Source organism: Meles meles, chromosome 6 (genome assembly GCF_922984935.1).
Source record: "Meles meles chromosome 6, mMelMel3.1 paternal haplotype, whole genome shotgun sequence".
Taxonomy (NCBI): Eukaryota; Metazoa; Chordata; class Mammalia; order Carnivora; family Mustelidae; genus Meles; species Meles meles.
This window is the reverse complement of record NC_060071.1, coordinates 36,316,483-36,330,984: the sequence shown is the minus strand read 5'-3', so window position 1 is coordinate 36,330,984 and position 14,502 is coordinate 36,316,483. Positions and strand designations below refer to the sequence as shown.

Below are 14,502 nucleotides of genomic sequence, written 5' to 3'. Positions count from 1 at the left end.
AGGGATAACAGAGGAAACTATAATGTTACCTATACCAATTCTACTAATAAGGAAAAGAAATGATGTGACTAACTCACCATCTAAAATACTGAGAGACTAAAAAACTATATGAAACCACCTTAAAAATATTACGTGGCAGAACATGTCGTTATTCTTGAGTAAAAGCCAACAGAGTGGATGGAGGAACTGAGTGAGAGCAGCATCTGGAGACTGAAGTTATTCAAATGGCAGAATTAAAGGCAGAAAGTTAAAACAAAACAAGACAAAACACCAAAGTCATAAGGAAGGAAGCTACTACTGTTGTCTCTACTCCTGCTAGCAGGTAACAACTAATTAATGACTGATGAATCCAAGAGGTAATGCTTAGGGAATCCTCTTCAGGTAATTCATACAGGACTGTCTTTATGCCATTAGATCAGTTATTTCACAAATGGAAAGGTCAGATGGCTTCTTCCAAAACTGAGTAACACTCTTTTTAGCAAATGTCAGAGTGACAGGATCACTTTATCCAGAAAAAAAACAAAAACAAACACACACACACACACACACACAACCAAGTTTTTAAAAATCCATGTGCCTAGAAAATCAAGCATATTTAAAATTCTAGAGATATTTGGATTTTTTTGACAATTCAGTAAATCCCATTTACAATCAATTAGTCTTTATCTTTACAATATCAGAGAACATTAGAACATGGCAACTTTTCAAGATAAACAAACAGACACACTTTAAACTGTTCCTACCCTTTCCACCCCCATCCCCGATAAGTATCTATCAGCATATTCTAGAAAGCAAAGCTTCTTCATGCAAGTGTCCACCAGAAACAAACACCACCACCTGTTTCTAAAATAGCTAGTGAGGAAACAGAAGGACAGCAAGAGAGCTGGAGAAGAAACTATATTCATTGTGCAGGGAGGCAGAGTGCTCTAAAACTACGGGCATGCAGTGACCGTCAAGCAGGTGAACAGAATCATAGGCAGAGGCTACCAGCTGGAACCCGTAAAGGGGCAGAATGCTCCAAGCAGAAAGCCCAACTTCCGGTTCATCTCATTAAGAGTTTTCACAGTGAGGAAGAATTCTACCACCAAAAGGACTAAGGTTTGTAACAAAGAAAACTCTCAGGAACAAAACAGCAATTACAAATGTTAAGTTCTTCCACAAATGAAAAATCTATGTATACTTTAGAGAATAATTTAAGTATGCTCCCTATCTACACTAAAAAAGCAATATTTTTCATTAAATTAGTTGTTCCATAATATAATTTCATCTTTAACTACTAATCCTATGGTAGAGTATGTTTCATTATTTGTAACTCAAAAACAGGGCACTTCTTGGGGCGCCTGGGTGGCTCAGTGGGTTAAAGCCTCTGTCTTCAGCTCAGGTCATGATCCCAGGGTCCTGGGATCGAGCCCCGCATCGGGCTCTCTGCTCAGCAAGCAGCCTGCTTTCCTCTCTCTCTGCCTGCCTCTCTGCCTACTTGTGATCTCTCTCTGTCGAATAAACATCTTAAAAAAAAAAAAAAAAGTTCTGTTTCAAAAAAAACAAAAAACAAAAAAACAGGGCACTTCCAAAATGGAGTTATTTTAACCTACACTGAAAAGAGGGCTATGGTTCTAATTACATATCTTAACGGATATACAGATTATTTCCAATCTTTACAGTCCTACAGTTTAGCTCAAAGTAATGACTCATTTATCTAATTAGAGAACTTGTCATACATTTCTGTTTTTATTTTTTCTTTTTCTTAGAATATCAATATTATAATTTAAAAACGGTATTTCTAACAGAAGATAAAGACAATAAGGATATTCTAGAAATTGGCAGAAAATTTAATTCTTTGGTCCTATTTAAACTGTTTAAGAAACAGTTTAAAACAGTTCAAAGATAAAATACTTAATGACAAAAGAAGACAAACCTAGAACTTTCCTACCATAATGAACAGATACTAAAGAAGAACGTTAGAAATCCAACTTCAGGATATGAATGGAAATAAAATGCATATATCACTCCACTTGATCAATGATAATGTTTGTATATGTAGTATAAATTAGACATACAGAGTCCTTATATTGTGTATTTTTCAGGACAATTCCAAAAATCAAACATTTTATATCCATAAATACATTCACACTTGTCAAATTATATATTCCTAATTTTGGTTGAAATATGATCATAAAGTTATATTCTTAGTCAAATGTTATGACTAAGTGTAGTTTTATTCAAATATAACTCCAATGTTGTAATTTTTGATCAATACAAATTCATAATACATACAGCCTTCTACCTGGGTAGGTTGGTCCAAGAAAACATTTTTGGCATGGCTCATTAAATTTTTTTTAAATTCATGTTTATTTTCTAGTACTAAAAATGGGGGCAACAAAGCAAGTTTAAAGGCAAAAACAAAAAAAGGAGAAGATATTACCAGTTAAAAGCAACTGGATTATTTAACATATAGCCTATTCACTAGACAAAGGATCAATTAGCAAACTATGGCCAAAATATCAAACACAGCCCGCTGCCTGTTTTTGTATATAGTTTTACTGGAACAAAGCCTTGCCCATTTGTTTTCTTATTCTATGGCTGTTTTAGCTCTACAGTGGCAGAGTTGCAAGAGAAACTAAAGGACCCACAAAATCTAAAACATTTACTACCTGGTCCTTTACAGAAAAAAGTGTGAGGGCCCCTACTCTAGACCTTTTAAGATAGAACAGAAAATAAATGAAACAAGATGGGATTGGGAGGGAGACAAACCATAAATGACTCTTAATCCCACAAAACAAACTGGGGGTTGCTGGGGGGAGGTGGGATTGGGAGAGGGGGAGGGGGCTATGGACACTGGGGAGGGGAGGCGAACCATAAGAGACTATGGACTCTGAAAAACAACCTGAGGGTTTTGAAGGGTCAGGGGTGGGAGGTTGGGGGAACAGGTGGTGGGTAATAGGGAGGACACGTTTTGCATGGAGCACTGGGTGTTGTGCAAAAACAATGAATACTGTTACGCTGAAAAAAATAAATAAAATCGGGGGAAAAAAAAAAGAAAATCTCTACCTTAGTGCTAAATTAAATAATCTTAATTTTCCCTAATTTATGATTTGACATACACTGTTAAAGTGCCCTTTATCTGAGTCCTAATAAATTAAAGTTTAGCTTTGTTGCTGTGTTCACTGAGGTTTCCCATGTACAAACCATTATACGAGGAAGAAGCTGTGAAGGTTAGCTTTAGATTAGCAAAGGCTATTCACTATTCCCATCAGATTTGTTTGGTGCCTATTTTTCTTATATTGCTGTAAAATTACCATTTCGGAGTCACTGTGAGAGGCCTGACCCAGGCTGGGTGCAGACCCTAGCTCAGAGTGAGAAGCTTGGTCAAGGGAGAGAAGGGGCTCAATAATGTCATCGTAATCATCTTCCTCTGTATCCCCCTCCCCATCGGCAAAAGTACCTCTAGTCAAGAAATCGGAGCGCGTCCGCGCCATTCGAGCTTTCTTTTTATGGGCCGGTCTGGCAACCTGCTTGACCAAATGATAAAACAAATAACATAACAATGTTTTGTTTTGGTTTTTTGGGAGATGATGCCAATGAAAGACAGAGAGGTCATGAACTTCTTGAAACATCCCTCCATCCCGCTTGCGGTGTCCTTTCTACAAGAAGTGACAGAGATAACGAAAAGCAATCTATATACATTACTCTGGACAAAGGACAAAAATGGAAGCCAAATCTACACTGTTCTCTAGAGCCAAGGAAATCATCTTTCACCGCCGTGATATATCACCAAAGCCACTTGCATAAATTGCCTTCTTTTTTTAAGCAACATCTTTTTTGTAAACATAATCTGGGATTTTAGTCAACATTCCTTCCCTGAAGTACACCTCCCTAAGTTTTTAACAGACTTAACTCATGGCTTCTTTCAAATAAACACTTGGGAGTTACTGCATAAATGAGGGGTTTACCTAGAATAATAATTTCCAAAATAGGTGCATCTATTTTGCATAAAAGATAGATAAAATTAAATACTTACCTCTCCTTTGCCCGGCCCAGTTAACTTCACAGGTTTCCAATTTGGTTCATCTTGTTTATGGAGTTGAGGATTTCCACTATTTAAGGCTTCCTTGTTGACACTAAGGATAATAAATAACAGGATTATAATTCAATTCTTAGCAGACATCCCATGGCATGAAATACAGCCTAAACAAGACAAATCAAAGAATTCTAGCAAATTACATTAAATACTTCCGGACTTTATTCAATTCCCCAAACAGCATATACATTTTTTTCTGCTTACCTAATTAATAGTGTTATCAAGAACTGACATATGTGACTGGATTACTAGAGGCCTATCCTGATAATCACTGGGTATATTCCACTATGACCTATGTTTAAGACTAGTAGCAGCAGAATTAGCTCAGGAAAACAAATGGATTTGATGATAAGGGAAAACGTCACATCCCCAAATCTTATAGTCTTAGAAGGGACCTTTTATTCTAATCATTATAAAATACCTGATAAGTAGCTATCAAGTGATATAGGTCCCATTACTTTGTTTTGTCCTGAGATGGTTCCTATTGGCTAGCAAATCTTCTGACACCTCTCTTCAGCTTTCATCTACTATATTAGTTTTAAAATTTTGTTATACAGAACAAAATCAAAACTAGCAGGATAACAAATTGTTATCAAGTTAAAGGAGGTAATGCCACACAGAGATGTTACCTAGCGGAAACTTAATTTTGCTTGAATAACCACACAATGTGACTATTTTATCATTAAATTCTATGTAGAAATGGGTATCTGATGAAAATGTGAATCGAACCCGAAACTTTCATGATCCCAATTACCTATATTAACTCAGTAGCATAAGTTTAAAAATTTATCAATAACATATTGCTAATCTCTCCTTAGCAGAACTATAAGCTCACTAAGAAATATACCTTACCTTCTAGCATACTGCTGGATTTAAAGTAGACACTAACTTACTATACAAGTTAGCAGACAAATGTCTCTGTCATTCAAAATCTTCCACTTAAGTTTTACAAATGAAGACCTAGGGGGTAAGAGGTTATCTTGTCCTTTGCTCTCTGCAATGAATCCTAAAACAAACCTAAATAGATGGCAATCTTTGCTAGCTAAAGGCTTCTCAGAGGTATGATTAAGCCTAGCAATGCCAGGCTATTCTAAAAGATTCCCTTTCATTAAAATCTCTTACCCAGGGGCGCCTGGGTGGCTCAGTGGGTTAAGCTGCTGCCTTCGGCTCAGGTCATGATCTCAGGGTCCTGGGATCGAGTCCCACATCGGGCTCTCTGCTCAGCAGGGAGCCTGCTTCCCTCTCTTTCTCTGTGCCTGCCTCTCTATCTACTTGTGATCTCTCTCTGTCAAATAAATAAATAAATAAAAATCTTTAAAAAAAAAAAAAAAAATCTCTTACCCAGCTGAGCCTATCTGCTTTGTTCTAAAGAGAAGGAAATAATCGGACCTTTGACGGTACCTGACAACCCTAGCCAAATTTTAAACTCACAGCATTTTCTTTAGATTTCTCCATGATTTCTTTTTTTGTTCTCCTTCATTAAACAGATGAAGACCACTATACACTTACCTGTGGCATAGAAAGAACACTAACATTACTTCCTAATCATGAAACTCAACAGTGATTCCTAATCATGAAACTCAAGTTCTATTCCCTGCGATTTCTCAGTATGCGACCTTGAACAAGTCATTTCACCTCTGCAGGCTTCAGTGATCTCATCTATAATATGTGCGAACTGGAAAAAATAACTGAGAAACACCAACATTTACGATTCTATAAAACGCAACGAGAAGATTTTAAGTATGAATGTTACATAAGCTTTGACATAAACAACCTAATATATAATCACTTTGAAGATAAGTAGATCTTAATGGGGTAAAAGCAAACTAGATCAAGTAGCCCTAAGATTGTTTATCTTGGAAAATGATAAAAGACGTTTGCAAGAATTCACAAAAATATTAATGTTTTTGAAATCTGTAAGTACGCCTTCTATAGAACACATTCATGGATCCAACAGCTACACATACACATACAAACAAACACATACCTCCCATCACTAAACTTCATCAGAATGATAGGAAATAATATTTTTAACACTCTGATGGGCTTATATATGCTACATAAGGTCTTTGAACTTTGGGGCAATCTCTAGGTTAATGGGCAAGCATAGGACCTCAAGTTGTCATTTAGTCCAACTGCATCTCAGAATACCATACAATAATCCCTGATGGAAAATATCAATGATCTCTTGCTTGTATTTACAAAGGGTCTATAAATTCTGTACATAATTTTAAAGACTGAAAGATTAAAAGCTCAAACTATGATAAGAGAGAAAAGGTTATTTTCCATAGTAAATGTGAAATTTTAATTTTTTTATCCCTAAGATATACACCCTCCTTTTACTTAAATACTGACATTTTCCCATAAGAACTGAGAGAATCCACTGTATACAAAGACTTAATACAAATTTCTTAAATTTTATCATCTTTGCTTTTATGTTCCACCTAAAAAGTGCTTTTCTCATGGTGACCACTAGTTAAGAAAACGTAAAAGTATAAAGAACTTCCACTTATATAAGCCATCTGTTTAAGTAGTTAAACTCTTAGAAAGTATAACGGTAGGTGCTAGGAGCTTCGAGTAAGGAGAAAGGAGTGTAACTATTTGATGGGTAATAAGAGTTTCTTTTGCAATATGAAAAAGTTCTAGAGATCCATTGCACAACAATATGCATATAGTTAACACTACTGTCCTGTACAATTAAGAACGGTTAAGGGGTGCCTGGGTGTCTCAGTGGGTTAAGCCTCTGCCTTTGGCTCAGGTCATGATCTCAGGGTCCTGGGGTCGAGCCCCGCATCGGGCTCTCTGCTCGGCGGGGAGCCTGCTTCCCCCTCTTTCTCTCTGACTGCCTCTCTGCCTACTTGTGATCTTTCTCTCAAATAAATAAATAAAATCTTTTTAAAAATTTGAAAAAAAAAAACAAAAACGGTTAAGATGGTAAATTAAATTTTTTGTGTTTTTTTACCACACAAAAATAGTATGAAATACTTAAGACCATAAATGGGCTAAATGCTGGGACAAAGTACATTAACTTTAAAGCCTGACACTAAGATTGGACTTGCCACACCCCAGAGATCTAGAGCAACCAGCATTTGCTGAATGCCTATGTTTACAGGCACTGTACTATCCTTCACAAATGCTTTCTCACTTAATGAGGAGGAACCAAAAAACTCTATCTGTGCTTATTAGTCAAAGATTTCTATGGTATAATTATATTCAATTTCAGGTAGCTGCTAGAGTCAACGATTAGGGAATTTTTTTTTTAACACAGAAAAAATGGCTAATTTCAGTAGCACCCATACAAATAGTTGAAGTAGATTAAGGAACCTTAATAAAATTCTCCAAAAAGTTTTCCATTTATATACATAAAATAAATAAGCATTTCACTTACAGGGAAATACTCATATTGTCCTTTGGTGTGAAGAAAATAACCCTAGTATTTCCATCTCTGGAGGAGTCATCAGATTTGTGGCTATAAGACTGAGTAGGTCTGTGGTGTTCTCTTTTGGAAATACGATTATTAGTAAGTTTACTGGCTACATTCAGTTGGGTGGACATTCTGTCTGTCTTGGGTAATTCCTTGGTAGTAGCAGACTGGCATGGGCCTCCTTTCCTTTCAAAGAACAAGGTGACAGGTCGGTCCTTCTGGGGTGGGTGAGCAGGAGGGCTCTCTTTTGGAAGAAGAGCTGCATCTTTTACTGTTACTGATGGAGGCCCTACTACATTGGGCTCTTCCTTATTTGGGGTATTCAGAATAAGGAGGGAGGATGGCCTCTCTGCTCTTTGCTCTGATGGATGGAAAGATGGTGCCAGGAAGGACTCCCCAGTTCTTGGCTTTTCAATTGTCTTGAAGGCTTTACGCTCCTTCTCTAAAATACCTGTTTGCTGACGAATCTGTTGCATCATCTCTCTTTCATTCTGCTGCTGCAACTGCTTTTGCCTTTCTTCCTTCTCAATGTTTAGCTTTTCTAACTTCTTCAGCACAGTATTAGAAGAATCTGTATTCAAAGATGTAATAACTTGATTTTCTCCTGGAAAGTGGTACTTTCTGGCTTCCCTGTTGATATCCAAAGTAAGAGCTGAAAGTGTTTCTTCACTTTCTAATAGCTTGTTTCTCTGGATACTTGTATCTAGTTGGGAACTTGTTTTCAGTAGGTCTTGTTGAGGAATATAAAAAAATGTAGGCAAACTATTTGAAATAAAGGGGTCTCTCAGCTGTGGCTTACAGGTAATAGATTCAGAACTGCAAACCAGTTTTTCCTTCATAGTCCCATTCTTCAAATAGACTGAGTCAGAGGATGCCCCCTTTTCAATCAAAGTATAGTTAGTCTCACCTGAGGCACTGACAGCATTGTTCTGTGAATCGAATTTTGGACTGCTAGATATTTTAGGTGACTGAAACTGCAAGTCTCCTTCATCTAAAATTATGGATTCCAGTTTGCTCTTCTGGCTTTCCTCACAACTCAGAAGTTCCAAGCTTCCTTGAGAGCTTTCACTGTCAGGTGTACCCTGTAGAGACTGAAGGGCTTCCGGCATCAGTTCTGTAGACCATCTCCGTTCCTCGGAAGGAGACACGGCACCAAGAGAACGAACTTTCAACAGTTCTAAACTAAATATAGCCTGCTCTAGTTCTCTCATTCTCCGACTTTCTCTTTTGGCCCGACCTACTTTTTTTTGGTGGAGATCCTCCAAGGACTTAGGTCTCTCTCTGACAATCACTTCTTCCTGCAAGTCTGCACCACTGTGGCTTCTGGCTCTCTCCTGTCGCTTGTTTAGGGACTCTTTCAAGCAGTCCGTTGAACTTTCCTGGCTAATTCGATTACTCTCTATCACAGACTTACATTCCTCTATAGCTTTAACTCTGTTATCAAAGGAACAATCCTCCCATTCTGAAGGGTCTGAACCCTGAATTTCCAGAGCTCCAGATGGCTCAGTATTTGCCAATCCAAGTTCTAGTTTTACTTCTCTCAGTCTTTGTTCTTTTAAAACTTTAAACCTATAGAAAAACGGGAAAAATGGGTTAGAGGTTATCTTCTACTTACTACTGGAGAAAATACATTTTACTGAGAATTTAAGAAATATATGAAAGTTCTAGATTTTTCTTCTTAAGCTAACTTGGATGCACAATTCCATTTCTATGAGTAAGATGATATTTTATTGAGTGCATTATTTCTAATAGGATATTCCAGTCAAAACATAAATTAACTCAGAAGTAAAGCTCTCATTTAAAAAATATCTTTCAGATAAACCTTAAAATGAAATTAAAGTTTCTAAAGGTAAAAACAACTGAATATTGCCAATTTTTAAAGATTCAACTGAATGTAAAAGTTAACTCTTAGCAGTTATAATCATAGACCATGTAGGTTTTCAATCCAATTTAATTCAATAAACATCTACTTGGCTTCTATTATATATCACACAATGTGGGTTAAAAACAGCTAGGAGTGTAACAGCCTACTGGAGAAGACAAAATTATACATAACCAATTCTAATACAAGTTAGGCAAGTGTTGGAGCAGAGACATAAAATACTTGAAAAGAAAAAAGGAGTAACTATCACAGCAACAAAGATTACCTTTGTCTTGCTCTGAATCCTCTACAAATTGATTGCAAAAGGATGATTTTGTTTCTTTGTTCTTGATACCTCTTACTTTCCCTGTAGCCTTTCCATCTTGCCTGAATGCAGACAGCAGCCATATGTCTCCGTCTATAATATTCCTTCCATCTCTGCTGGATGATGATAGTTGCAGTCCGGAGCTCCAAATACCTCTGCCTCTCTAAGTGAGCACGCCAGGAGGCCTGGAGCAGAGTGGCTGCACTAGCCATAACTAAAACATCCTTCTGCACAGCTACATTTCTGACTTGCTTCTGATTTAGGTAATTCCTCCAGAATCGCTGTGGGGAAACAATAAAAACTATTGTCTTATCTTATGCCATATTTTCACAGAAAAAAAAAAATATATATATATATATTATGTCACACTTAAAGGTTAAGTGGCTAGAGTTAAACTGCACATGATTAAAGTGAGGTGGGGGCGCCTGGGTGGCTCAGTGGATTAAGCCGCTGCCTTCGGCTCAGGTCATGATCTCAGGGTCCTGGGATCGAGCCCTGCATCGGGCTCTCTGCTCCGCAGGGAGACTGCTTCCTCCTCTCTCTCTGCCTACCTCTCTGCCTACTTGTGATCTCTCTCTCTGTCAAATAAATAAATAAAATCTTTAAAAAAATAAAATAAAATAAAATAAAAATAAAGTGAGGGGAAAAAAGTTTTCCTTTTCCAGATATGCCTGGCTAAAACAACTCTTCTAGAAAATACCACCTCAATGAAGTTATAGAACTTAAAATCATTTAAAAATTTTTGATGCTTTAACAAATTAAATTATCTTCTCATGCTACAGTTTGCCAGTATTAATGGATTTAAGGTCAACATGCACATGTTTCAAAGATTAAGATTCTAAAGATTTTCTTACATAAAAAAGGCCTATGGAGGAGAATAGTTACATACATCAATGAGAGAGAAAATAAGACAGAAAAATACGAAATAAGATACCTATCATCCAAGATAAGTATAGAGCAACAACAATGTATATATAACTCTCAAATATTCTCAGGAACAAAAATAACTATGTCATCAAAAATTAAGGCATATAACTCCTTTGCCCCAACTATACCTTGTAAGATATTATAGCTATAAATTCAATTTAATTTAAACTCAACTTTATCAGTATTTATCAATAATCTATTATTATATACCTATTATTATAATACTTAATCTGTTGGGTGAAATGAACATTTCAAAAATGAACAGGAGTGGCGCCTGGGTGGCTCTGTAGGTTAAGCATCAGACTCTTGGTTTCAGTTCAGGTCATGATTTCATAGTCATGAGATCAAGCACTGTGTCAGGCTCTGCCCTCAGCAGGGAGTCTGCTTGAGATTCTCTCTCTCCCTCTCTCTCTGTCCCTCCCCCTGTGCATTCCTCTCTCAAATACATAAATAAACATAAATGTTTTAAAAAGATGAATAGGGTGCGCCTGGGTTGCTCAGTGGGTTAAAGCCTCTGCCTTCGACTCAGGTCGTGATCCCAGGGTCCTGTGACAGAGCCCCACATTGGGCTCTCTGCTCAGCGGGGAGCCTGCTTCCTCCAATCTCTCTCTCTGCCTGCTTCTCTGCCTAGTTGTGAATCTCTGTCTGTCAAATAAATAAATAAAAATCTTAAAAAAAAAAAAGATGAATAGGACACATTCTCATCTCTGAAGAAGTTTATATTCTTTTTTTTTTTTGAAGTTTATATTCTTATTCAAATGTTTCACAGTAAAATTCTGATTACTAAAATAAAGGCCACATTAACTAGCAAATCTCATGGGAGGAATCCTTTGCTTCCAACCTGGATAATGATGGATGCCTGTCTCAGATGGAGAAAATGCTGCCTACACAGCAGAACCCTGAACCATCGCTGCAACAATACGATCCTGCGGAGCACCTCTTGGTGAAGCAGATCTTGTAGGTGCTGTCGTTCCTGCTCCTTTAGGAACACCTACCAAAAAGAAGAAAGATGAGAAATACAGCTTAAGAAGAAATGAGAAATTTATTGCATGAATCATCCTTTCTGTGGTAAGCTTCTTTAGAGAAGAATACAATGGTAGACATGAAATGCTGTACTTATATAAACATTTTTATCCAGTTAGTAAAGAAGTCATTCTCAAATTAAAATAGAGACATTAAAATATAGAAAAATGGAAAAGTGGGACATGAATATAAAATTCCCAGTCTTAGAGATTGTGATATATTATTCCCTTGGGAAATTCACTGCCCTCATGTGACAATGTACCACTAATAACGCCATTTTTCCCATTTTCAAGGATATTAGTTAGGGTGGCAGAAGAAAAGTTGAGAAACACAGATCTTGAAGTTTGATGATAATATGAATAAACCAATAACAACAGTCTTTTTGAAACCCAGTATGCATCAAAAGTTTCTTGGTACCCAATGCTATTAACCAGTTTATTTACTCTTTCATTCCATTATTAAATCTTTGGGGTATAGGATAAAGCAAATATAACTTAGACATAGACCCTCTGGAAATACGATTTGTACTTTACCCTTAAAAGCAGGTGGACAGAAACAACTGTATATATTTAAGGTATACAGTATACAGTGGGCATGAGGTATACAGTGGGTTATTTTGATATATGTATCCACTGTAATTATCACAAACTAATTAACATACCTATCACCTTCCACGTCTGTCAAAAATTTTAAACTATTTTAAAAAAGAAGAGATAGGTATTAGATACACAAAAAGGAAAACAATAAACTATAAGGGCAAAAGACAGAGGTTTCTACTTGAGCAAAACAAGGAACTGGAAATAATAACAAATGTACATGTTCAGGGCAGCATATACAGGGGTCAACAGAACAATCAGTCTTCATAAAGAAGATAGTAAATGGTATGAAGTCATGATATGGAGGTTCTTGAAGAAAGAGATGTTTGAATTTAATGGTTATCATGGGATTAGTATTAAGCAGGACGCCAACATAAAAGAAAGAGATATTTTAAGATTATGATTTTGATACTATGGGTAGAATGAGTTAAATGGAATGACAAAGACGAAATCGGATGAGGGATCCGCTTACTGTAAAAGAAATATAAGTCAGAGTGAAGGAACAAACTAAAATGCAAGCAGTAGGAATGAAGAAAAAGGGAGAGATACTCTGAGAATCATTTGTGAGGAAAAAAAGAAAAAGAACTTTGTAAAAGGATTAAAGTGAAGGCTAGGCCAAATCTCATAACCTAGAAGAAGGATGACAGAGATAAAGGGCAGCTGATAAATTAAGGACAGTGGGAGAATCTGGATAAGGTCACTGAACAAGTTGAGTTGAAGATTTCAGTAGAATACCTGGGAGGAGATTGTTTTTAGTCAGTTAAAACTATGGGCAGAACTGGAGCACTGGCCAGAAGCTCTTTGGTTGATACTAACTATATTAAGTAAAAATCTTGGTCTAATCAATTTCCCATTATGATATCTGGTACACTAACTTTTTCATAAATATTCTCATGGGGAAAGATTGCCATTATTATTTTAATATTAAAATGTACTCAAATTTGAAAAGGACTGTATATATTATATTTACCATGGATTTTCCAACTTGGTAATTATCTGAATTAAGATTTATTTTCCTGAAGAAATCCTGAATGTTAAATTTGGATGGAATAATATTTCGAGGAAGAAGTACATGGAAGTGGCTCACAAAATCCTGAAAAATGAAAAGAAAAATGTTGTAAAATCACAAGAAAATTATATGTAAATCCTTTTATTGATCCTTTCCTCATCTTTTAAACAGACTAAAATCAAGAAATTACTTTTTAATTTAAAAAATTACAGTTAATTTGTAAAATGGAGGTGGGGGGTTGAGAGAAGAGAGTGAATTCTACATATTTTGTTATCAAAGGGGAATTGAAGAAAAAAGCAGAAACTAATGGTCCCTTTTGAGAAAGCTAAATTAATGACCGAAGAAAAAGTTACTTAATAACTGAAATTTTTAGCAGAAAAATATGCAAAGGTGTCAGAGTATAACTGAGAACGAAGCTTTCCCTCCCAGAAACAGCAAAGAACCTGCTCAGCTGCTGAAAATCTTCACCATAATTTCTATACACAACACTGATGAGAATAACTGTAAGCCTTGTTGGCAGCTTACCATGAAAGAAAATTTTGCTGAGGTAACTTTGCAGAAAACTAAATGGAATCTTTTGAACTAGACAGTTCTGATTGAACTATTTCAATTACTGGAGTAATCAATAGGAAGAACTACTGTATTATGAGTAAACTTAGTACTGGCAAAATTCAGATAAAATGAGAATAGCCAGGAACTGGATTTTATCACAAGTTTAATAAGATTGCTGCCATTCAATGGAAGTGAGTATTCTCTACCCCTCTTCAATTCTGTATATAAAAGATGGAATGCAAATGAAGAAATAGGAGAAATAAACAAGTGAGTCCCAAATAAAAAATAAGCAAGACACAGGAATAACTTACTTAAGTGTATATAATTTAAATATCACTATAAAAGCATAACCTGGAAAGAATATTTGCAGCTGTATCCGGATTGGCGAATTCGAACTGTCTCCAGCATTCCAGTGTACCGAAGCTGTCGAAGCACCAAGGCATCATTGAATCTTAATGGCAGCTAAAACAAAGCAAATGGAAGAAAGATTAACCCAGACGAAGAGAGCTCCAAATTAATGTTTCTCTCATAAGTATGGTTAACTTGCATAAAATTCTTTTTTATGATGGAATTTCATAACATATTTGCTTCTCAGATTTTTAGGGAACACTAAATCAAGCCCATATAAATACCAAAAAGACAGGTAAGTACAGAAATTAGAAGGGCACCTACAGAAAATACAGAACACTGTTTTCATTTAAAAGATA

General features: G+C 36.2%; 1 protein-coding gene across 4 annotated transcripts in view; it reads right to left on the bottom strand.

Annotated features, from left to right (window-relative positions):
* MYO9A (myosin IXA) overlaps positions 1-14,502 on the bottom strand; it is a 298,796-nt gene that overhangs the window by 109,563 nt on the left and 174,731 nt on the right. For 2 of the 4 annotated variants that reach the window (XM_046008481.1, XM_046008483.1), the window contains exons 21-26: positions 14,147-14,257; positions 13,205-13,327; positions 11,457-11,606; positions 9,650-9,969; positions 7,467-9,071; positions 4,019-4,118 (exon numbers count right to left, since the gene is read on the bottom strand). In XM_046008481.1, coding sequence (XP_045864437.1) covers positions 4,019-4,118; positions 7,467-9,071; positions 9,650-9,969; positions 11,457-11,606; positions 13,205-13,327; positions 14,147-14,257 — 2,409 coding nt within the window. Of the gene's footprint in view, positions 1-3,296; positions 3,513-4,018; positions 4,119-7,466; positions 9,072-9,649; positions 9,970-11,456; positions 11,607-13,204; positions 13,328-14,146; positions 14,258-14,502 lie in introns of all 4 variants that reach the window. The other 2 variants (XM_046008480.1, XM_046008479.1) reach the window with 2 other exon arrangements.